A 25,485-nucleotide genomic window follows, 5' to 3' on the forward strand; every position below is an offset into this window, starting at 1 on the left:
ATATACACAACCTTAATATTACGAATGAATGAATGAATGAATGAATGAATGTTTATTTCCGTGTCCTGCAACAAAAGTCGCCCAGCCCATACGGGCTTATAAGACACCATACATAAGAATACATAAACTTGAGAAATGTAGGAGGTACAGTAGTAAATAATGATAATCAGAAATAAATCATAATAATAGCAGTACTGAGTAACAAAATAATATGAGCATAATAAAATGGAAACAGAAATACTGTGTTGCATTCTTGGCCAACTATGTACTGTGTTGTGCTGTGTGTTAGTCCATGTAAACAATGTCATGCCCTGCAGCAACCCCTGATTAAAGGGAGGTAAAGACTTGTTTGCTTTTGTTGACTTGGGTCAAGAAAAGGTTAGTTTAGTCCTTAGGGTTGGAATGTATTATTCTTTTGGCAACACATTAGTTAGGAATGCCATGTTCAATTGTCTTTTAAAAAACAAACTTACCCTGATCATGATGTCTCAAGCTAAAAAGAGAGGTATTGTCACAGTTATTACTTCTTTAGGCATTGTTTAGTGTGTTTTGTTGGACAATGAAGAATATAAACCAGTTGTTAGTATCTCGTGCTTGCTGCCCTGTCTCACAGACAACTGTTAAGAAAAGCTTAAACATCCTCTTCAAACAGAACTTGTGTATTGTTGTTGTTTACACTTCAAGTAACAGGGTACATGTGCACGTGTGAACAGTTTGCTGTCAGTAAACATGGAGACCTAGGTGTTGGTACACAGTTCTCCCTACAGGGAACCACACAGATTGTTCCATTGAAGTCAACTAGGCACAGGCTGAAAACATTCAGATCAGATATTTATATGTTCCACCTTTTTTCTTTACAGACATTTCTGAATGAAAGTCGAATCCCGGAGGAGACCTACGTCACTTTGCACAAGAAGGACACCCTCCGATTTGGATATGATATCCTTTTCTTATGAAGTATTATAAACTTCCATGATTGTAACTTGTCTTGGGAGAGACAGGCTAACTGAAATGTTTTAAAATTAGAGTTTAAAAGTCTCCAATTGATCGAAAGTTTGCGATGTTTGTTCATCAACAGCTTGTTTCCTTGACTGTATGTACATCACCATGTTTTTAGAATTGAGCACTTAGAAGATAAGGGAGAGCCATGGGAGCTGAAACAGGTGATATGACTATTCCTTGATAAGTCATAGCTCAGCTTTTTGTGGCCAAAATGATACAGAGTGTTATTTGTAAACCTTGCTTACTTTGTAATTGTTGCATGTTTCAAAACAAAGACCTCAAACGTCCCTGGTGTTTGGTGATTATTGTAACAGTTCCAACATTGTTCCACACTTATTAACCACTGAACTATGATCCACCACCAGCATGGTCGTGTGTCTGAAATTCAAGGGTACTTTTCAGAGTTAAAAAGGCAAACAAATTTTCTTGTATACTCTGTGACTTTCCGTCCTGCTTGTTTTTTGAAAATTCTATTAAGCTTGTTGTTCTCTCCTCCTCCTGTCTGTCCGCTCTCTGTGTGTTACCCTTTGACCCCTCCCGACCTCTCTCTGCATGCCCTGTGTCATAGTTGAAGTCAGAGCTAGTCGCTCGGCGCTTGAAAGGTCGCAGGTCGTATAGCCCTCCTTTCTACCATGCTCACTGTGAGGTAGGGAACTCTGCTTACTCTCTGTGTTCTGGACATGTCAGCCATTCCACCGGGACTGTAAGTGTTGTCCTACTTCATCTGGAGTGCATGTTTGTTACTGTCTTCTGTTTGCAGTGTCTTATTCCACTTTAAGTTTTCAGTTTCATCTTTCATCCTGCCATTTGTATGTCTTAGGCATGACGTGAAGTACACTGTGTGTATAGTGTCTTTCATCTGGACTCTTAATTAGAGTATCAAGATCATGTAGGAACTTCATCATTAGAGAAGTTATGATTAGTGCCTGAGGATTTTGCATCTGTAAAGAGCCAAGAACTCATGGCTTGTGGCTCGTTACATTTTTCTGTGGTAAGTTTGTTGACTGAACAAAGACAGCTGAGAGGATAGGGGATTTTCCTGTTTTGAAAGTCAGTACAGGAAATGCAAAATGTTAAGGAGAAAGTCATACTTTATATTAGCATGGAGGTTCATCTGTGTTGGTAGTTGATATGGTAATGAGTGAAAACTTTGTTTCAACACAAAAACTTAGCAGTTTGAATGTTCAACTGTCCTACTGCAATTTTCCTCAGAATCCATTAGATCTACTTTCAATACAGGAAATTTCATGCACTAACATTTGTTGGGACAAACTTTTAACTCTGCACTAAGAAGGATAACGTTACCTGTTCTATATTTGTCCCACATCATCATATAATTCTTTTTTAAAATTTTTACCTGTTTTTTTGTGTACCAAAGAGTTGTGTTGTGTTTCAGACATGCGGACATGAGGTGTACCAGGCCCACGACTCGTACACCCGTACCCGCGACAGCGCCTCGCCGGCCTATGAGCAGAAGGACCAATCAGCAAAGGGGCCTCCTCTCAACGGGTCAAGGGTCAGGGACATGAGGAGAAGCCCAGTGTCATCAGGTTTGTGTTGACGTGGGAATAGAATCATGAAGCGGTTCAGTGTAAACATAGTTTTTTGTCAGGTAAAACAGCAACATTCAAGTTAGACCATCCATTCCATCCCCCACTGTTGTATATTATATACTAGTTATCCCTTACATGTGCCTATCACTCTGTGTACAATACTGACAAAGGACTTTCAACACTCTTCTCAACCTGTTACAGCTATTGCTCGTTTCAACTTGGTACTTAAGCTGCCAATAGCAACGTACAGCACTCTCTATCCTATATTAGGATACGTTTGTCACAAGCTTCCATAAAATCATGCTTCATACCAGTTAACCTGCACCCTACCATTAATGCCATAAAAGCTTACTCATTTCTGACATAGCATCACTGATTCACTCTTCTCATCACTCCCTCCCCTTCCTGGAACTCTCTCTTATTCCCTCCATCCCAAGTGGACATCGGGATACAGACCGATGAAGAGTGTGTTTCCCAAGCAGATGACAACGTGTCCGAGGAAGGCACGGCGCCACATGCGGCGGAGAGTACCCAAACTCACGGTCAAACGCAAACCCCCCTACCCGTCGTTCAGTCCCCCGAGGTGGAATCACCACTGAGAAGCGAAAGTACCCAGCCTGAGAGCGAAAGTTCTCGGGTTCAGGAGACCACTGAGTCCCCCTTGTCTCTTACTAGTGAAAGTACGGGAACGCCATCAGGTATCCCTCCCTAACACCTTCCCTTATTCTGTCATTCCATGCATGGCTGTTGGTACATTCTTGTTGCATTGTTGTCACAAAAGACCCGGTCTGTCCTTCCATCATTTTGCATACGCCATGATGTCATATAATGTTCAACATGTTATTAGTAGCTAGATGGGTTGCAAATGGTCATGGAATATACATGAATATACTCATCAGGGAATGAAGATCTGTGCATGCCTGTTATGAACTGTAAACAACAACACTGCATTTTTGTAATTTGCAAGAGACTGCATGCCCAGTTGGCATGTTATGTCACACAAATGCATGGAAACAGGTTTTCAAGAATGTGTTGCTTTGTTTTACCTGTTCTGTTTCATTCTGTTCTTTTGAGGTCGTTTCTGCATTACTAGCTACCTGTCTCCATATGTGTAGTCTCCCAGTCACACACAGTTCATAGCATGCCTACGTTGCTAGACTTCATGCCTTGTTTTTGCAGACCTGACTCCACACGCCAAGCGTGGCACCCCCCTGTACGGACAGCCCCAGTGGTGGGGAGAGACGGAGGAGGGGGTGGGGTCAGGCCCTAAGGTCAATGGAAGGGGGCACAAAGACCTGCCTGTTAGAGAAGGTAGCCGTTTCACACTTGTCATCTCCCTCCCTCCCTTCATGTCCGTCTCCAGCTAACTTGTCTGTCTTGCATGACCATCCAGGTTTGGTGAAAATACATAAGGTGCCATAATGACTGGTAAAGATGGTTGGTCCCAGGGAATGCCTGTGTTATACTTATAGATATATGATACAGGTAAACACAAATACAGGAATGTCACCTGGACCTGTTCAACCAGGTTGGTGGTAGATAAAATCTAACTTTTTTTGCCAGCATCCACGCCACGTGTAAACCTTCTCCCTGCTAGAGTAGACTTTTGGCACCAAATGTATATTGGTTACAGGGTTAGGCAGCAGGGAGAAGGTTTGCAGTTTCTCTTTATCAATCAGCCCTCAGGTAGCATGGATATATAACTTTTAAAACTGAATGGTATGCTTGCAGACAAGACTATGGATGTCTTTGGCATGCAGCAAGGGAAGCTGGTGATTGTGAAGGACTATTACTGTATGGCGAAAGACATTTGGATATTCAAGTACTTTGTATACAACCAAGTGTTACCTAACCGACATTTCAGTGACCATTGTCATTTTCCACTGGGCAATACTGACCCGTCCTACTTCGTACTGCAGCTAGGTGTCACTGCTGCAGTGTGAAGAATGCGGTCCCAAACGTGACTGAGTTTATATCCGCATTCTTCTTTCAGCAGCGACACCTAAATGTAGCTGCAGTGGGTTAGTATTGCCCTGAGGAAGGTGACACAGTCACCAAACATTGGCTAGGTAAATAACACTTAGTTGTAGACAAAGAACTAATGTCCAGTGTTTTATCAACCTGATGAAACCATTCACGAGGCTGGGAGAGATGTTTGCTATTACTAGTATGTACATCATCATGTATCTCCTGTCCCCTGCAGGTAACGGCGATGGCAGAGCCGGTCCTCCTCCTGCTGGTTCTACCAACCTGAGGAGAGAGCAGAAGGAACGAGACGCGGTTCTGGAGCGCATGGATGAGACGAGAAGGGAACACAAATACTTTGAAATTCCGGCCACGGACTTCCAGCAGACGGAGGTCTCCCCAATGGACCCGTCAGGTAAGGACATGTCGGAGTTGAAGAAGAAGGACTCGCACCTCTGCTTCACGGTGAACCTGGACGACACGTCGCCCCTGAAGCTGAGCGTCGGCGACAGCGTGAGCAAGTTTGCGCCCTCGCACCGGCAGCAGAGGAAGGAGAGGACGGAGGGGGTGGGGGCAGACGAGACCATGTCCTCCCCCAGGGGCATGCATCGTAGGAGGAGGTCTGAACATCTGGAGGTCAGTATGTCCTATCAGTATGTCCTGCAAAAGTATCTGTCTAGTTGGTATAACCACCCTGCGGCATAACACACCAGCTTGGCAGGCACGCGTTGCGGCAGCAGCTGGTCATTTTACACTGAACGACCTGTCACACCTAACCTTGGCACAATAGCTGCAAGGGTTGTTTAAAGCTATCTATTAAGTGTGCTCCTACTGTACTTTCAAGTTTGTTGCAAAGAGTTCTACTTAATTCAGAATTAATGTCGGGTGTACATGTCATGTACACCAGACAGTAATTCTAAATTAAGTGGAACTCTACCACAAACTTGGAAGTACAGTTACTGTAGGAGCACACTTAACAGATAGCTTTAAACAACCCTTGCACATTGTGTTAAAATTGAGAAGGCAATGCATATTACCTCATAGCTGGTGCTAGTAAAATCTACTATTTTTACCTACTATTGGACATATTAAGTAGGCTGTTCAAATACATGTTGTACCACAATGCTGGTTCTAGGAGCAAATTGGTTTGTGCTGATTACTTTTTGGTGTGATTTTCCAGACTGAGCGTGAAGGCAGCAGACAGGTGGAGATCATGTTCAGTGGGTCCTGGAGACGGGGTCCAGCGGGACAGAGTGACGTCACTGATGACGACAGTGTGCACAGCGACATGCCAGTGTCCAGTAGGAGCAAAACAGGTAATCATAGCCCTCACCTGTCAGTCATTACTTCTTAAGGTATAAGGAAGAAAATGATAAGTATGAAATTTTAAAGATCCTAGAACAGTAGAAGGGCACGAATACACACTCACTCAGTCAGTCAAACAATATCTTTAAGATTAGATATTAGTAGCAAATATTTCTGTCTGTTACATTTTTTGTTGATTTAATATACAGGACTGTATATGTCAAGCCATTTGGTGATTTAAATTTTAGGTCTAGACCTATATAATAGTTTGTGCCAAAGGTTACATCCAATTTGCACCGTCCTAACTCAACTACATGTACATGTATACAAATGTTTGTCACTGCACATTAGGAAGCCAGCACATAGACGGCACCAGAAGTGAGTCTGAGACGGAGTCCAGACACCCCCACCTGCAGGCGCGGGTCAGGCAGCAGGAGGAGCAGCGGGGCCAGCAGCAGGAGATGTCCCCCCTGGCACAGGCAGACCTCCATCGCAGGAAGAAAATCACCCCAGAAGACATGCTGCTGGACCAACGGTCATTCACGGTCGACTTCTACGACAGGAAAACTCCCAAAGCGAAGTACCCAGACTCTCTCAAGGAGAAGAAAGGTGAGTATCAATGGAACATTTGATCAAAGTGTCCTTCAAATAAACAAATCAACAAATCCTACAGTGGCAGCCAATAGACTGAGTCAAAACCGTATCAAAATACAATATGATTTTAGCAGTTAGAATAGTACATATACAGCATGTTAACGTAAAACATGTAAATATGCTGTAATTCTTGTTTCTTTCACTGTATTTTTATGTTCACTGTTTTCACAGTCACTTCTATGCTGTAAATTTATCATCACCATGAAAAAAACTGTTGTTATAATTTACGATTTTTTCACTCATCTGTTCTGTAAATCACTTGTCAAGTCAAAGTTTAGTGCAAATGTCAATTTTCCTTACACCATGAAATTTTGCTATCATGAAGATAAAGTGAATTACAGTAAACAAATGAACATTAAAATCATTGTCATGTCCAAGGTGGTGTTCGAGCAAGCGTTGAGAAGGTGCAGACGAGGAAATCAACAGAGGGTGCGGCCCCAAAGCAGGGTAAGGTGGAGAAGGCGGGGGAGAAGGACTCGGGGTCGCGCCCCTCCAGCGGGAAGAAGAGACAGAGCAAGGAGGATGCACAGGACCACCCTGTGGACCCTGATAAGGACGTGTGTGAGGAAGACAAGTAAGTTCAAGTATAAAGTCAGAATATGATTAAGTCTGACTAATTGTGCCAAAGATGAATTGTCAGAAGACAAAAAAACGTCACTACCAGTACTCCTGCATTTACACAAAAAGTTATTTTTACTGCCATTTGGGTTAATTGGAAATGAAAACTGTACAGTTGCCTTGTTTCATTCAAGTTTAATCCTAAACTTAAGTAAACTTAAGTACAGCCAAACCTGCAGTAAACTAAATAACCACCTTTACACCACCTGGCCCATGTGGCCTCTTAGGGCGGTCCTTTAGATTATCTTTCCCATTGACATCAAGAATACTGTCTATAGTTACCACCGGTCCACATAGACCAGATTCTATTGGTGCTCCGAGTAGTCTACTTGGCAGGTTTGACTGTACAGTACTGTCAGTGATAGGAATATATGTATGAAAAGTTTTTTTTTCTTGCAGTTGCACAGTAGCCACATTTTTAGCTATCCAAAAAAAGAGAACAATGCATGATAATTAAAAACCATATAGACCCATTGTCCAATTTTTCCCCTGTACAATAGTTCCAAATTATGTAATCAATTGTATTGTCATGTCCCACAGAACCAGTGATGCAGGCACGTACACTATAGAACTAGATGAACCCAACCCTGAAGTAGAAGAAGCCAGAAGAAAAATAGACGAGGTGTTCGGAGTCACTGAGCCTGGGGAACCACAGAAAGCAGCAAAGGTTAGTTGGGTATGGATTTGTGTGGAATTTATAGTGGGCTAACCGTCCCAATGTCATGGGCAATTAGGACATGGCTTTGTAATCAGCCCATGACGCTGTGGAAGGGTTGAGATGGTTCAAAGAAAGGCAATAAATCTTTGTTGCTGTGCTGACTGCAATGGCCTAGGGGGCTAGCCTAGGGGGTAGAGTGTTCGCTGTGGCATTTAGGTTCAAACCTCAGCCATGAAATTGTAAAGACAGAAGTTAAAGAATGGCTTTCTCTGCTTAGCACTCAGTACTTATGAGAAGAGTATGAACAAAACCCTGACTGTATGTAATAGCAAGGAGGTAATAGCCTATGTGGCCCAACTGCTGCCCAAGGGCTGCAGAAAGGGAAATTGGCACTGCTCCTATGCATTCAGAAATGCGTGGGAAGTAATGCTGACCTGTCCAAAGGATGCTACATTTGTATATTTGTAGGCATCAGATCCTTTGTTTATGGGATGTGTTTATTTGTTTGTCATGATATCTCCCCCTGTGTTGTGTTTAGGGTGCAGAGTCTCCCACAGAGCTTGGCATCCAAGGACCAGGTGTGGAGAACCAGGTAGGCAGGGCAGAGGAAACTGTGATGATGTCTGTCAACACCTCAAGTTCATTTCTCTTGGTTCTTAGAACCCCTTCATCTTTTGTGACTCTTTCCTTGAAATTGTTTGTGATTCTTCTTGTAGTAGGGAATTTTGTCTACCATCCTACGATGACAGCTTCTCAAGGCTTTCAAATTTGCTTCACGTAGACTAACAACCTAGTATATATACAACTGTTAACAGATGTTACATGTACATCTGAGAGCTTACCTTGCTTTGTTATACATGAAGGCTTTTTTGACTGCCTCACCACTGCCTGTCTTTACCTCTCTCTCTCCTCTGTGCTTGGTCTTCACATCCAAAGACTCTCAGAGGTAGCGTGCAGCAAACAAGGACTGCTGCCCCCCTCCCCCATTTCACTCATCCTTTCGCGCTGCCCGCCTTGCTTTGTTTTTGTGTTCAGCCCGCTGCCACATCGCTCTGCTCGCTCGCTCAAGCTGCATACATCCATGTACACGTCACCACGTCTACTGTTCAGTTTTATAGAACACATTTTCGGTGGAAATGTTTCAGTCTGTACTTTGTGCCCCTGGTGGCTGTTCTGTGACTTTTGGACTCTCTGCTTTTACTGTCCAGCAGGCTGACCACCCGGCCTCCTCGGCCGAGGCGGAGTCAGGTGGTTTCGGTCAGGTGGAGGTGATTTTCACGGGCTCCTGGAAGCGAGCCAGCCAGCAGCCCAAGGTCCTCACGTTTTTTTGTTTTCAGCAGTTTTCCATCTCCACGGCCTGTGTGCACCATCCCTCTATAGTATGGTTTTGATCTGCATGCTGGAGGCCTGCCATCTGTACATAGATTAAAGCACAACTCTTTACCATAAAGGTTTACCTGAGACTGCCCCTTTCATCCCACTTTGTCCCATACTTTTACCCCCTTATTGATACCAGAACCGCTACGTTTCATTTCAAGAGGATGCTGCTTAGTAACGGATTCGTTCCTTTGTTTGTTATCCGTCAATCAAAAGTGGAAAAACCTGTTTTTAATACTACTGCTGAGCTCTAAAAGATTACAGTGATACTATATAAGTAACCCCCTTGACACCCCATGTCCCATTTAAGGTAGAAGTACTGCTTTAGGAAACATTCCGTTGTGTTACTCCTAGTGGCATGTGACCTGCATATGGTCTGTTTTGCTTGTGCAGTGCTTGAAATAGGTTTGTTTCTTTTCTCCATTCTTCAAGGCTTTCAGTCAGTTTGTGAGGTTTTCCTTGTTTATTTTGAGTTTTGTTGTGTTGTGCATGGCATGACAAGCTAGTAGACGGTGACATTTTTGGTTGGTGATGCTTGATCTGTTTAGTTTGATTTCTTGTTTGTGCATGCATGGTGGTTGATACATCTTCTTTCCATGGTTGACTTTTATAACAATGTATTTAATGTTGTTCACATTATGTTCTGTTTTCACCATTCTGGATGATACCTTTCTGATCGTTACATCTTCTTACCACAAGGTATGATGTTTCCCTTTCTTTCCTTTTCATTTATTCCATTTCCTCCCCTTCTTCCCTTCAAATGCCTCATACAAAATGTAGTGTCGTTTTACATATCATTTCATTGATATCCAGTGAAAGGGTTTCATAAAACTCTTCTTTTCAATGTCAGTGAAAAATTCTTGTAGCTTTCATTAAATGATTTAGTTACATGTATTTGTCTTGTCTGAGATAGAAGATTAAATGACAGTTGACTGTTGTATAACAAGCCCTTTTCACTCAAAGCTATACTATAATGAATGATTATCAAGAAGACTTCATCCTCATTGGCATCAAATTACTAAAAAATATTTCGATTTTTAAAACATTCTAAAAAACTTTTTAAAAACTTTTTTGAAAACAGCATTAGCAGCATGCTGTTATAACAGCTTCCATTCTGTATAATAAAAACAAAACAAGTTAATGGGCAGTTTAAGCTCTTACAATACGTATAGATATTGTGTCCACCTTGCTCGGATTTTCATGTGCTACCTCCCTCCCTTCCTCCCCCAGCAGCGTCCCGTTGGTCCGATCGCCCCCGGTGCACCTAGCTGGGTCCACCAGTGGGTCAGTGCGGACCAAACCACTTCTCCATCAGCAGAGGGGGAGCAGGCTGGAATGCTGCCAACCCCTTCAGTAATTGTCACAGACAGAGGTTAGGGGAATCTTTGTTGTCTCAAGTATCCCCCATGCCACTCATTTTTCTTCCTTTTTGGACTTTCAGAAACTATACAAATTGGATTAATACATAGATCAAGGTGTGAATTAGTACATCAAGACTGGTCAGAAGTACCTAGCATAGGGCAAAACAGGTGCCTTAAAATGTATGGACTGAAAACCTTTCTGGTTTTAAGAACAAGTTGTTTTCACACTGGGGTGCTGCAAGTAATCCTGATACAAAAAAGTGCTATCAATGGTAGAAGGTTGACCTAATAGATGTTTTAGCACGTTTTACCTGGGGCAGCCATTTCACGGTACATTGTACTGTGGAAGGTCATCTGGGGTCACATACTAGAAAAATGAGGTGATTACCTAAAGTTAGAAGAAGCCCATACTATTCGTAATCAATTTTTTACAAATTAAGTATATCCTTTTTGTGGACATGAAGAACAGATCTTCTACTGGAGTTATTTTTCTTGGGCTTTGAAGGTCCTTTTTTGCTGTTGCTTTGATTCTCGTGTATTCAAGCAGTCATGATTTTGTTCCCTTTCGCCCTCAGTATCAGCTGTGTAGTACAGTATGATTTTTCTCTGTTTGGGCGTTAATCAAGATAGTAGGAATTTACATTCCAGAGAAGAAATTACCCACCTTGATGTACATATCTACAAATTGTGCAGACTTGTTTTTCTCAGAGTTATTTGCAGATGACTTGCTTTCCTAATGAGGTTGCTCTGCAGGTTGTATCTTGACCTTAGGTCAGTCAACAAAAAGTCCACGCTAATAGACTACATGTATACTGATAACTGTGTATCTTATATGTGCACGCATTGTTGTTTGTACCACAGATGTGATTGGAATGGACCACCAAAAGCCACCCATGCCAAGAAGAAAGCTCTCAGACGCTTCGTCTCAGGAGTCCCCGAAGACTGGCCGGAAGCGACGAACCCTCCCCGCAATCCCCAAGGAGAAACCCACCTCCCAGCCGTCCAGTCGAACCACCACCCCGCCTGTAGAGAAGTACCCACCGGGATCTGTGGCTTCAGAGGAGTCGCGACACAGGGAGAGGGCCTCAGAACTGTTGGAGGGGGAGAGAAGAATACGGAGGGGGAGTTTCACTTTAGACGAGGACACGCCGAGCCTTCTCAAGGAGCTGCAGCCCTCGGGCGGCCACAAGGACGACACGATGAAGGTCTTAGATGCAGCCAGCGATGTTAGTTTAGACACAGCGGTGTTGCTGAAAGACACTGACAGTGTTATAGCTGCATTAGAGTCTAGAGTTAAGGCCAGACACGCGGAGGCGCAGAGTCAGTTGGAGGGAAGCCGCAGGTCCCCTGTGGGACACGTGGGCAGGGGCCGGGAGTCTTCAGGAGAATCTGACATGGACACGGTCAGCACCACTAGTGTGGCAGACGGTGACGTCGGGTTGATAAAGTCTAAGTCTGCCTCCAGACGGAGTCTCAGCTCGCAGTACTGGGAAAAGAGTCACGATGGAGACAAACTTAGAGACACTTCAGCGAAACAGAGACTGAGAGAGTCGAGACGGTCAGATCCGTACGGCGACAGATCGTCCACCATTTCTGACGTTTTGTCGTCAGATGCGGACACGCAGGTCGGACGGAGTAGCATCACCGAAAAGGGCGGGGGAACAGCTTTTCACATTGAGTTTTCCGCCGGGTCACCAGAATTTTCCAGGGGAACCCCGTCCAGAAGGAGTCTTGGGAGAGGAGAGAAGAAATCCAGGCCGACAGACTTACAGAAATCTACCTCCATGGAGGTGAACAAGTCCGGTACATTCCCCAAGCCCAGACCAACCCGAGCGTCGCTCCTCCGGCGTGGCAGACTGGAGAGCGACTCGGCCCGGAGCGGGCCCGACAGCTCGGGGGAGCTGGAGGACTACCCAGAGACCCCGTCTGAAGCCAGCACTGCGTCCACGTCCAGCACGTCCTCCCGCCCCAGACCCAGCAGCGCCAAGTCCTCCCGGGAAATGGAGATGCAGGCGCGGCTCGACCGGCTGTCCAAGCCCCGCGCCGGCAGGGTGAAGGACCCCCCAAAGAGTGACAGGAGCGACCTCAGCTTGGGAGGACAGATCGTTAAGGCAGCCAGAGCGAGTTCAGGTCAGCCCAAGCAGGGGTCCGTCCGAGCCAGCCCACAGGCTAAGACGAGAACGGCCTCGGGGCAGGGTCACAGCAGGTCAAAGTCCATCTCCTCCGTGGAGAAGGGCGGCGGGTCCAGCGTGTGGAGACGGAAGTCGGACGCAGTGGAGGCTTCAGGAGGCAACGTCTGGAGGAGGAGGAAGGACCACTGGGAGGACCACGGCTCGCGGTCGTCCACTGAGTCAGCGGGAGACACGACAGACAGGTCAGAGAGCAGGGTGAAGCGGTCTAAGTCGTTTGGTGATAGTGCACGGGCGCTTAGACGGGGGGACAGGAAAAAGTCCACCTCAAACGAAGGCTTGCACAAGTGAGTTTGCTTTGCTTGTACAGTATTATTGAAATAAGATGAAACTGTTATGATATCATAGTCTCCAGTTTTGAAGGTGTATGTTAAAAGGTTTAAACAATGTTGACCCTGTATTTAAAAAACATCATGCTTTACTGCCATTAACAATGACAATGATTTATTGCTGTAGTACAGCATGAAACATTATAATAACAATTTACTAACATCTTCTTTATGAACTTAAGGATTGAGTTTGTACTGTAAAGCTATTGGCTTTACTCTTCTTGGTTGAATGATTCCCTACTAACATGTAACTAATATGCAGTAAGTATAAATACTGTTGAAGGTAACATTTTTATATAACCTGGTAAAGGTGCAGATTCCTTTATCTCAGTAGGCACAATGATCTCTGATACTCCTTGGTTGTTTTATTTTATTTCATTGGGATTGCAACAATACAATACAAGTGGGACACAGGCAGCTATTGCTGGTGTAGTGACCCAACCATAAAACATTACAGAACATGTAGCGAAACATATATTGCATAGACTTAGGCCCTACAAATCAAAGGTTGTAAAAATACTTGGTTGTGTCAAAAGAGTTACCTTCAAATGACTGGCTAACCTGATGAAATATCTTTAAAAAAAAGGAATCAAAATACTTTTACCATTGGCATCATCTGCCAACAGGTCCAGGAAAGGCTACACCACCACTCCCGATTCTGGCCGATCCACGACTGACGAGATCTCCCGTCTGAGTCAGCAGCTGGCCGCAGACCTGGCCATCCTGGCCCAGGGGGCCGAGTCAGACGACGGGGCCAAACACGTGCCCAAGAAGAGGATGGACAGCAAAGAGAAGGTGAGTTTATGATGATGTGACCATGGAGACTATGATGATTTTTATTTGTATCAGACTGAGTCTAACATTGAAAGGGATGGCCTTGTTTACTGCGACAGCTGATTTCCTAGGCCTGCTGATTGTTTCTTGACACTCATCGAGAAATCTATCTCCAGCTGCTGCTGACCCAGAAAAATGATTTAAAAAACAGTAATCGCAAAAGCTGATGATTTTTACTCTTATCAGTCTAAAACTGTGCAAGGAACGGCTATGTGTACTATGACAGCTGCATGAGTTCCAGCTCATTCTTTCTTGAAACCCAGAAACAAATTTCTTGGCAGCTGTTGATGGTCCAGAAAAATAAGGAAACAGTCTTTGCAAGATTTGTTCATTTCCAGATTGTTTATGGGCAGTAAAACAGCGTTACAAATGCATTGAAATTGAAGATAGGTATGAATTGGCAAAAAAACATGTAGTATTTCTTCTATCTCTCTTTCTCTGTCTCCTTTTCCAGCTGTCTCCTGCAGTATAGGATAGGATAAAATATCATAGCTGTAGTCATAGCAGACTTAAAGCTTTCTCAACTCAGTTGTTTTCTCTGCTCAGTTGTTTTATCCTGAGGACCTAGTGTCATTTTTCCTGCTCTTCTCAAAAACACATACATATATACATATGCCTGTTTCCTTCTCGCTGCCTTCGATGTACGTTCTGTTGACCTCGTTTCTTTGTATTCATTTCTGCTTTTCCTTTGCTGTCCACTTCCTGTCACCATATTTCGTGTCTCGCATCGCTCAGCCGAAATATGCCACCCTCCCGCGGGCAGCAAAAGCCAGTAAAGCAGCTAAACACCTCACAGGGATACGGAAACCTAGAAAAGAGGTGTGTGAAATGTCACCGTGCCAATGATTTCTCATGTTTTTGTTGAAGGAATTTTGTTGATAAGTCAAACCTGTCTTCAGTGACCACTCTAGCGACTTGAAGGAAATTGTCACTGTCGAGGTGGCCACTACATTTAGGATTCTTAGCGCTTGGGTCAATGGGAAAATAATGTAAAGGACCATGAAAAAGGGCACACTGGCCAGGTGGTCACTGGGACAGGTTTGACTGCAGATTAAAGTGCTGCCAGAAAGTAAGCGGTTTGTCAATGATCTTTGTTTATGCGAGAACAATGTCTAATGTGTCGTGGAATTGAGACCGTTTTTATTGGACTTGCGTACAATGATGAGATCAAAGATGTGCTTTTCAGCAGCTGGGTGCACCCCTCCCTCTACCCACTGCCTTTCCTCAACAGTCAGATCCCTTTCTGTTGACATACTTTGTATTTTGTATTCTGTTGCAGTTGCACTTGGAGTCAAAGGGTTCAAAGGTTAGCATTTTACCATTAGAAGACCGTCATGCAATACAACATCAGAATGTCTTGATGTCTGTGTAATTGGAGTAAAGGTGGAATAATGTCATTTTTTGCTTTAGAATTGCAATCTGACTTTCAAGCTCTTACAGTGTTTGTCAAGATTGCTGTGTCTGCATGTTACGAGATGTGATTTGATAGAAAGTTACATCCAACAAAAGAGAGAACTGTTTTTTGCTGTTCTATGACTCCACCTATAGCGTTACAGATCTAACCAATATTTATTCTGTATCTGCTCTCACTCATAATTAATGTATACATTTGTAATTAGCATTTAACAAGCTAGCTATGCATTTGTCTTGTGTGTTGTCTCTGAATATTCCCAATGCTTACTGTCATTTTAAGGGTCAAGTATTGAAGTGTCTCCTCCCATAACAAATTACATTTGCAATGATTCACACCAACTCCCAGCAGTATTGTATAGTGATAGCAACAGTGAGGTCACTCTGACGTACATGCTTTAAGGGGAGCCCATGATCTGATATTCCCATCTGTAATTGAGACACTGTCTGGCTCGAAATCTAATTGGGGCAGTTCAAATTTGATTGGTGTGTCTTGTTCTGCAGGGAAAAAATATACTTTGAGTTTCAATAAACCAATGTTCCCATTGACTTGGCCATGGAGTAGACACATTAAAACAACTTTTAACTGCAACTTCCAACACAACAAAATTGGACTGACACTAATTTTCCATAGAGCATCATTTGTTTTTTAAAGCCTTCCTATTTGTTTGCAAGTTTGTGGCTTGAAAGTTTATTACTACATTTTTGTAGAAAACAGTATTTCTTTGACACTGGCCCATCTGGTATGATGCATCAGCCTTTTAAAGCCAGCAAGAGAACATGTGAGGCCCATCAAGGGCTTAAGCAATGTGACCCTTTACACTGACAGTACGGTAAAAACTGTAACATGTAATGGAATGGAGATAACATGGTCGGTGTTGGTATTGACTAGAGATAACTTTGCCTGTGTGTGTTGTTCCAGCAGTTGGTAGAGAGGATCTTTGAGGACAGCATGTCCAAACAGCCCAAGTCTGGAGGGGGAATCAGAGGAGGTCAGTGAAAGGAGAAGTGATCTCGAACCACCAAATGACAGTCCTTTGGCTTACTGGTCTATCATTCATCAATGATCTCAATCCAGCTTTAGCTCACACGTTTGCCAGTTGAAGTGCATATTATGAATGTACATTGATTGTATCTCTTAATGATATGTCAGGTTGAAGATTCTGTAGTATTTTTCTTGGCAAAATGCAGCTGTTCAGAATTTTGTTTCTCCAAGAGGATTTTTTGATCAATGTTTTGCAAGAGGAACTCTAGGTTTTATCATTAAGTTAAACGTTAAGTACAAAGATATAACTAGTAGTAGTTCACATTTACATTTACTGCTGTACTATGAGCAGTATACAGTAACAATCTAAAATAAATATTTTGGTGTAGGTGTTGTAGAAGAGGCTGAGTTGATGGTATTCTTGTATTGAACATGACTGTGTCTTTAAACTGCAGGGTCTGACAGAGAGAAGGAGAGTCCAACCTCGAGTAAACGTCGGCAGTGGAGGAAAGAAGAGGTTTGCTACCTTTCTTCTTCATTTGCTCCAGTCTGAATATATTTTGTATTCTGGGCTGAAGATTTTAGACTACGTGTTCTGCTTTCAGACTACGTGTATAGATTGAATACACGACCTGCTTTTTATCATAACAAATCAATGTTGCCACATGCATGTTTGAACATGACGCGGCCGTCCTGGACAGGGATTGAGCCATGTGTCCGTCCCGGACAGGGATTGAGCCATGTGTGTGTGTGGTCACAACTCAAGCTGGTCTCAGACACATAAGACAGGGCAAATTGCTTATAATGAGCGCATCTATGGGGAAAATTTGAGGCACCGAGAAAAACAGTCACCATGGCCAGTTGGATATCTTGAAAAGGTGGTTGGACGTGTAGTTTGTACATGATTCTGTTGCATCGTATATTGTAGGTTCAGTGCTCACTTTATCTGTTTTCTTCCGGCAGCCACTGGACAATCTTGTCATCACCTCCGTCCACCGACTGTCTCAAAAGATCAAGCTGACCATAGACAGGACTGTGGCTAAAGCAAGGTCAGTTATATCTTCTAACCTCATCTCAAGTTAATTTTGGTCTCTACATTGACATAAGCCCAATACATTGCTCTAATGATAAGTATATTCAATTTCAATTAGTGGAACTTTTGTTGAAATATAGTAGTAATATACTTATTTAGTTTTTTAGTACAACTCATTTGTTTTCTGTTGTTTGGTAATTTTTCTCAAAATAACTAATTAAGATTCTGCAAGTCTTAGATCTGCATTTTTGATCTGTGAATTGCAAATCAATTTTGTACACACGTTACATGTAAGTTGATAGAGTTTTGTAGACAGTCCCATAGCCTGACTAGACTTTTTTTTGTTGTTGTTTTTAGACATGTGTATGGACCTGATCAGCCCCTCCCTGATGTGAAGTCTAGAGATGATGCTGACCTCCCAATGCTGAAGTCTTCCAATCAGGTCAGTCTTCAGGAGACTTTATTATAAGGCTATTCTGTACAATTCTTTAAACTTGAAACACAAACATGCTACATCAACATGCTGTGAATAGGAGTACAAGTGGTAATGCAACCTGACTTTAAACCTGAAAATACCTACTTTGTAATAACCATCATCATTGTAGTAAGGGGTACTGGAACCCTATTGCATCTAAAAATGTAAAATACAAATTGAAGGAGGGGAAAGGTTAATACAGCAGTCTCTCTGTATAATGCTCTCAAATACATTCTTAAACATCCTTTTGTAATTTCACCACAGGAGATTGCAGCCATTCTCGGTAACCTGAGAAGAGTAGAGAGGCAGATAGAAGGTGGGTTCAGTTCAAACTGTACGTTGTTTTTTCTGTTGTTTGCTTAATGAAAATATGGCCAAAACTAGAATTTGAATTAGTATCTTGTTACAATGATGTCAATCACTGTCTTTTGTCACATGTGTATTTTCTATGTCTCTACCACATGTTTGTTTTACTAGTCCACGTATTTGCAATTGGATTCTGTGCACAAACTTGAAAAAAAACTTTCTTGACTTCTCTCTAAAAAAAATTATTTAAAAATTTTGTGTTGTTGCGCAGTTCTGGACCGGTTGATTGACCCTGATGACCAGATCCCGGTGGACAGCACCGAGGACGACTCCAGCTCCACCCTGGTGGGTGGTCTCCCCGCCTCCACCCCCTCCTCCGCCGGACACAGGACCCCCGTCTCCGAGTACGAGCAGAAGACGCGATCATGGCAGGCCGCCGACCGCTCGCTGTCTGAACAGTCGGAGGGGCTGGACTCCGAGGACGGGGAGTTCGACATTCACTTCAACAGGTTCAACCCATCAGGGGACGAGGACTTCTCCACTATGGAATAACTTGGATTACAAGGGTCTTTATTCACAACCAGGTTCTATATACAATCAACAGACGAAATTTCAATATTCTTGTATTATAAGATGACAATACTTAACGCTTGGGACCACATTGTAAGCTGCAACACCTATAGCCTTGCAGTGTGGAGTAGTGCCAGTCAGTATTGCCCTGAGGAAGGTGACAGACAGTCACCAAAACTTCTGCTATTGATTTTATATAGAAGCTGGTTGTGAATAAAGAACCTTTTATCCATCGACTTTCTAACCTGATGAAATTATTCGCCGATGTATGGAACAACTTCCCTGGTTCTAAACCAGCCATGTTGCAAGAACAGAAAACAGACTCGTTTTATTCGTAGAAAGAAATCTTGCCCATGTTGAACCCATACCTGACAGTCTACGGGTGTACGCTTAAGCGATGTGACGCAAATGTTTCGCAGCCAAATGTTGTCCAAGGCGTTGTATCATAATGTATGTATAATTTATGTCCATGCCAAAACGTTTTTTAAACATTTGATTTATGACAAAAAAATCCATTTTAATTTTTTGTAAAATGAGGTGATTTTTTGGCTATGATGGAAGAATTTTAGAAAAGCTTGCCAGTAGAGGGAGTTTAAACCTGAAAAAGTGACAAGAAATGAAATATATTTATCCAGATCCTACTTGAAATGTGATTTAGGTTCCTACTGATCTTGTGCAGTTAGTCACATTAAACAGATGTTTTCTGATTAGTTGCAGAGTATATCTGGATGAGAGTAGTTTTCTTTGATCTGTGATACCCTTGCATGTCTGAACATTCTTCAGTGCAATCAGTGTTTTGTCCAGTCCTAAGCTGTGTAGTTGTTCATCTTTCTAAGGTTAAAGCACTCAAAAAAAGTCAAAGTGAGGGACGAAAAACAGCAGATATTGCTGTAAAGGAATTCCAAAAAAGTGTCAAAGAAGGTGCAAATATTGAAAAAATGTGAAGCATACAGTGTACTTGTATTGATAACATTTTAGTCTAAAATGATGAGGTGGAGTGAAGACTTTGCTTTCTAAAGAGCTTACTCCAAGGCATCATGTATGGCAAACCATGGGGATTGTCCAACCTAGTTACACTACATGTAATAGCAAATGATAAATGTGAAATACATTGCATAAAAGATATGAATTGTCAATATAGACTTGTGAGCCAGTTACCGCATGTAATTTGTCGTTGGGTAAGAAATGTGTCTAACTACAGAGAGGAAAGTGTCTTAATACTGGACATATTAACTGAATAGTGTGAGGGGGAACAGGATTATGACCAGAAATGCTTATCTCCAAGCAGATATTAGATTGGAAGATCATAATGTTTTCTAACTGCCAGGCTATTCTGTCAGCCACAAGCCCTGTCATGTAACAAGAAATGACATTCTTTCAACCCAACATCTGCTTGGAGATTACAAATATGCTGCTGCCATGGGAGTCCATCATTACTGACATCACACCCATTGATGCAAATGCCTGTTTTCTCTGCCATCTTAAGTTATGATTTGCCATTGACTGTACATTTTGCAGTATTGTTGGAAACAACATAGATGTCTGTCTATACAAGAGTACCTTTGAAAATATTATGTCAACATTGGTTACAAGTAAGATATGTAACATTTTAGTGGATGGCGGTATTTCTCTCTTCCAATTTAATAATTGGTGTGTTTTTAAAGCAATTTTTAAAGATGTTTTTGTATATTTTTTATTTCATTTTCAAATTTTGCCAAGACAAATCAAAGTATACCCCACCAGAACCGCATCACTTGAAGCTACATTAAAGAGCAAAGAAGCTTTTTTTAATTTATGACAAAAGTTCAAGTGTGCATTTTACAACATTTACAATGATTTATTTATGCAAACCAATGTGAAATAAAGCTATGAATATATCATCAATTGCAACGTTTCTTTTGTTCATCAAATATTTACTTCGGTTCAAGAGAGTGTTTGGTGTGCATTGAGGGTCTTCTGTCTATTCTCCAAGCAGAGGTTTGGTCGGCTTGGGTAGTAGTGCCTGGGGGTTTTTAGGCTGGCCTTTACGGGAGACCAGCCTAAAAACCCCAGCCACTACTAACCTAGCCGACCAAAACCTCTGCTTGGAGAATACTTCTGTCAGCTCCTTCTTAAAGGAGCATAAAGCAATTTCAGAATGTTAAAACTGAAAATATTCTGGATATGGCAATCTGTATGATGTCAACATTTAGTTGCTCATATTAGGACATTTCTATCAGGATTTCATACTCTGGACGTTTAAAAAAGAGCACAGAAAAAAGCTGCAGGAGGAGTTCTTTATATATTGGGAACACCCACAAATCAGTGCCCAGATTTTCAATTAGTTCTCACAATACTACAACAGTGCTTCTTTGCTCCATGAAGGTTGATATGGAATGGGATAGTTTCATTTAGAATTACCATGTATGGAAGACAAGAAAATCTAATGTGAAAATCCCACTTTGTGCTCCTTTAATAATACTTTTATTAGCTAGTTTTGGTAGATCTGCAGAGCACCAGGCCTTGCACGGCAGAACCGGGAGCTTGAGGAACGTTACGATTTTGGGGTTCTACATCTGCTTGGAAATAAACTGCTGTGTGTGATCCATGAAAAGGATTGCTATCAAGTTACTTCTTTCTACACAGTCCTTTTACTACACCTTGAAATAACAAGTAAGCAAAGCTCAATGTGAGACTCTTCCATAAAAAAAAATACAAAGCAGTTGTCAAAAATAACTTCTTTAATGAGAAATATTTCAGGTTATTGTAGTCTAACACAAGTGGTCTCAAGAATCATTGAAGCTATATGAAATAGTAATTCTTACAGGACACAATGTCAACAACACAATGTTGAAAATGTATATCTAAGACTATAACGTTATCAATTTGGAGAAGTTTGCATATATACAATATATAGATATCAATAAGGTACTCTCATGATGAGTTCCTCATATCAATTCTCTTTGATCATTTAACTACGGGTCTTGGTCTTCAGTAAATCTTATTTCTGGTCTGATATCTGCATTATGACTAGTGAAAGACTTATGATGAAAGACTACAGACAGCGTAGGTATAAAAAGTCAGCCAATTTTCTATCTCCACTAGAGGTGGACTGGAACTAACCTTTCTATCCTCAATACATTCTACATGAAATGCAGTAGTTCACAACTCAAACCAGCAGTGGCCTCTCATAGTCGCTCATATATATATCTTTGTCCTATCACCAATTATCTCTCATAAGCCAGATTTTTCCATGTCATATTTTTGTATTTTCTTTGTCCTCCCACAAACGACAATTTCACCATAAGCAATCCAGATTTTTCCACATCATATTCTCGTCTTTCCTTTGCCTTCCCACAAACAACAATTTCACCATAACCAATCCAATATTCCAGCACCTGTTATGGTGAACCATTGTTTTTTGTTTTCTTTGTTTGCTCTCCTAGCAGAACATTCAGCATCTTGGAGGTTCAAGTTGAGCAGCTCAAGCAGTATGCTGTCTCATCTCTGGAGTCATAACTGGAGGAGAAAAGACAAGCAACAATTTAGATAAAGGTCAATTGGTTCCTATACATGTATGTAAGCAGTATCTGCTAGGGTCAGTTATTCAGAAAATGTAAAATCAAGCAATCTTGCCATTCTGATATAGTAATACAGTGTACTGTTATGAACAAGCAACAGAAGTAACAAATGACAGGTGAGAAACCAATGAGAAAACAGTGCAACAGCAATATATTCTAATTATGCTACTGTACAAGTCAGAGCTCTATCCATCCTTCTGTCTCTGAACAAAATTTGTCGCTTTGGACAAACAAAAATTTCAACCATTCCTTGATGGACTCATGACGTTTTCATCAGGTTGTCAACAGTGCCACAAGACTTTCAAAAACTTGATAAGAAGCTTTTTGAAATTGGTATCTCAAAATGTAGGAAATAGTGTTTCAAAGGTTTAGGACCATTGCATTGCATTCCTTGTGCCTTCAGTGCTTGATACAGAGCTTCACTCCACCAAAGTGAAATGACCAACAAACACTTTGAGCTCAATGCACCTTTCTCACGTGGCAGACATGACAAAATGGAAACGACGCCATTATGGCAAACATTAGACCGATCCAAAATGTTCATCACAATTAGCAGTATGCAACCAGAACCAGACTTTGCAGTCAACGCGGCCCTAAATTGCTGCTTCTTCTCTGTGCATTACACAAGTTATAACATTGATAATTGCATATCAAATTTCAAAACTTAGTGTGATTTGGGAGGAAAACTAAATCTGTAAATTTTTTTCTTTCTTTACCTCATTGGCCTTGTTTTCATTCTATCATGTCCGCTGCTTGAAAACGGTTTATAGAACCCCCCATACTACTCACTTGGCCACTGAGCAGAGGAGACAGAACTCCCCATAGCAGTTGCTGCACTGGCGCTGGCAGGAGGAGCACATGGCCTTGTCACAGAAGCTGCAGCGGTACAGGGCTCGGATTGGACGGCTGCACACCTGGCACGAAGTTGGGCTGAGAGAACCTGGAACAACATAATCAACCATTATTTCATGTCATTATATCACACTCAGACCACACTGTTACCTCATTCAAGTTCCGGTTCGGAATTTTAAGTGACCGCCCCCCTAAAGAGTCCCTAAAATAAGACGCAAATCCTAGGTTTTCTCGGTAGTTTTGGTAGATTTTTCGGCTATCACTATAGCGTGTGTAATCTTTTTTATGTCATACCTGGGCTGCAAAAACTTTTGATACAGGTGTTCCCGACCGCGTGATAATTTTCCGTATCACACAGGGTTCTAGACTTGTATCACACAGGCTTCCATAGAATATTTAGAATGCATTTCTAGTGCGCTGGTTGCGCAATGTTGTTACAGTTTTGTGTTCGAGGACAGAAAACTCCAACTTCTGGCGCTTTCTGGATTGCAATGTGTGTTTTCTCGGGTGGGTATGACATAAATAAAATACAAAACGGTGCATTCCGCATTACCCTCGGTCCCAGCCCTCCCGCCGGTTGGATAATACATGTACTACATTCAATCATCATCATACTGTTAGAAACACAATAATAGCTGCATCGTAAGCATCACTTAACCAATAACAATGAAGCCACACAGAGAACATGGAAGAAATTGAAATTAATGCCACTTTTCTCTCACCTTTCCCTGGCATGGCTTTGTGGTGACCGTTCAGGTGGGAGTGACCATTTGCACCACCGTTAGCCACACCGTGTCCGTTGAGTCCAAGGGAGTGACCGTTGAGTCCAAGGGAGTGACCGTTGAGTCCAAGGGAGTGACCATTAAGTCCAATGGAGTGACCGTTAAGTCCATGGGAGTGACCATTTACGCCATTAGTCACACCATTAGCACCATTGGTCACTCCGTTTGCACCATTGGTCACTCCGTTTGCACCATTGGTCACTCCGTTTGCACCATTGGTCACTCCGTTTGCACCATTGGTCACTCCGTTTGTACCATTGGTCACACCATTTGCACCTATGTAGAGAATACACAATGTAATTATAAATTGGATAACACAACACAACTCAAAACAACACAAAATAGGGGTTAAAAAAAATGAGCGTGTAGTGAATTATGTATTTATTCCCAACGGATGAAAAACTGCTCGAGCAACTCTTTAATTGAACTTTTTGTAACCCCCCCCCCCCCCCCCCAAAAAAAAAAAACACACATCTTATGCATTGGGAAGTGCCTTCTTTTTGTAGGACACTTTGCATTGTCAGAACAAAAGTCCTTACCTGCGTGCACCTGAGGCACCTGGAGGTATCTATCCAGGTGCATCTGTCCTGTCAACAGGTGGTCGCCATGCTGGTGGTCCATGGGCACATCTGTGACAGCCACAGTGAAGTCCACAGCACCGGTACACTTCCTTGCACCGTCGAATAGCATCTTCTGTGTGTGCTCTATGGAGGAGTGTTTGAATATTAAAAACTGTGATATCATCTACACTGCCAAAAACACGGCTCAAAGAAACAAACACTGACAAGGGAACACAAGAGAATGCTAATTTCTTTAGCGACAGGATAATTCCTTGAGGGAAAGGACTAACAGATGAAGTAGCCAGTGCACATCCAGTAAAAAAATTGCATCCAAAGTAAGATTGGACAACTTCATGGAGCTACAACGGAGGAAAACACTGTATAATATCAAGGAGGTTTAATTTGATAGACCTTGGTATTTAAATACAATGTGTCAAGTACTAGTAAATACGTCTTCCCACCAAAGCCGCCATGGCCGCCGCGGCTAGATCATCTACACAAACCCACAGTGTCAGTCGAATGAAGAAGAGATAGATACATAGCGGTCTATTTAAGCTGGAGGAACTCTCTACTCATACTCTACTCAGAATGTACACAACTCAAAGAGAGTAGTGACGCCGCACGTGTTTGTTATTTTTTCTTCCCCAACCTCCATCTTGGCCGCCGTATGACGCAGGATGCTTACCGTACACAGCCTTCATATTCTGCTCCTTGCAGACGCCCAGGTTGACTTCCTTCTGGCCGACATGAGTCTTCAGCTGCGGGGCGTAGTCTCCCCACGGGTTAGGTCGCTTTGGCATGGCGAAAGGCTGACAACAAAGCAGAAAATCTCAACAACTCTTTCCTCTTCTCTGTTTTAAATGGCACCTGGTTTTATGGTTTATACCACTACTTTCTAGGTAATAACCTTGATTACGTTCTGAAGAAAATATAACGTTGCACACTATTCCTTACTAAAAAGACCAGATATTACCTTCTGTTAAGTCTGATTTTACTACATATCCTTTTGAAGTGCAAACTCTATTTCAAATTCACATTTTGTGCACAAAAGATAGTCAGTTCCTCCCTTGCTTAGTTGAGTCCGTTTTTTTCGCGGGAAAAGCGTGC

The 25,485-nt window shown here is 42.3% G+C and overlaps 2 protein-coding genes across 2 annotated transcripts; one reads left to right on the plus strand and one right to left on the minus strand.

Annotated features, from left to right (window-relative positions):
• Positions 1 to 1,107: 1,107 nt before the first annotated feature.
• Positions 1,108 to 20,508, plus strand: LOC136433833 (centrosomal protein of 170 kDa-like). The gene is made up of 23 exons (XM_066426373.1): positions 1,108 to 1,163; positions 1,571 to 1,648; positions 2,399 to 2,552; positions 2,993 to 3,253; positions 3,735 to 3,866; positions 4,759 to 5,156; positions 5,701 to 5,836; positions 6,177 to 6,434; positions 6,858 to 7,053; positions 7,638 to 7,764; positions 8,294 to 8,347; positions 8,964 to 9,068; positions 10,363 to 10,504; positions 11,355 to 12,969; positions 13,638 to 13,806; positions 14,581 to 14,664; positions 15,125 to 15,151; positions 16,178 to 16,247; positions 16,696 to 16,757; positions 17,204 to 17,289; positions 17,631 to 17,715; positions 18,013 to 18,064; positions 18,326 to 20,508. Exons 3-23 carry the CDS (start codon positions 2,528 to 2,530, stop codon positions 18,604 to 18,606), a joined length of 4,365 nt encoding a protein of 1,454 aa, XP_066282470.1. The 5' UTR covers positions 1,108 to 1,163; positions 1,571 to 1,648; positions 2,399 to 2,527; the 3' UTR covers positions 18,607 to 20,508.
• Positions 20,509 to 21,326: 818 nt separating this feature from the next.
• LOC136433837 (apoptosis regulatory protein Siva-like) lies at positions 21,327 to 25,450 on the minus strand. The gene is made up of 5 exons (XM_066426383.1): positions 25,064 to 25,450; positions 24,358 to 24,522; positions 23,759 to 24,094; positions 22,974 to 23,124; positions 21,327 to 22,122 (listed from the first exon to the last, which is right to left on the minus strand). Exons 1-5 carry the CDS (start codon positions 25,176 to 25,178, stop codon positions 22,074 to 22,076), a joined length of 816 nt encoding a protein of 271 aa, XP_066282480.1. The 5' UTR covers positions 25,179 to 25,450; the 3' UTR covers positions 21,327 to 22,073.
• Between the last annotated feature and the right edge of the window lie 35 nt (positions 25,451 to 25,485).

Source organism: Branchiostoma lanceolatum, chromosome 4, assembly GCF_035083965.1.
Source record: "Branchiostoma lanceolatum isolate klBraLanc5 chromosome 4, klBraLanc5.hap2, whole genome shotgun sequence".
Taxonomy (NCBI): Eukaryota; Metazoa; Chordata; class Leptocardii; order Amphioxiformes; family Branchiostomatidae; genus Branchiostoma; species Branchiostoma lanceolatum.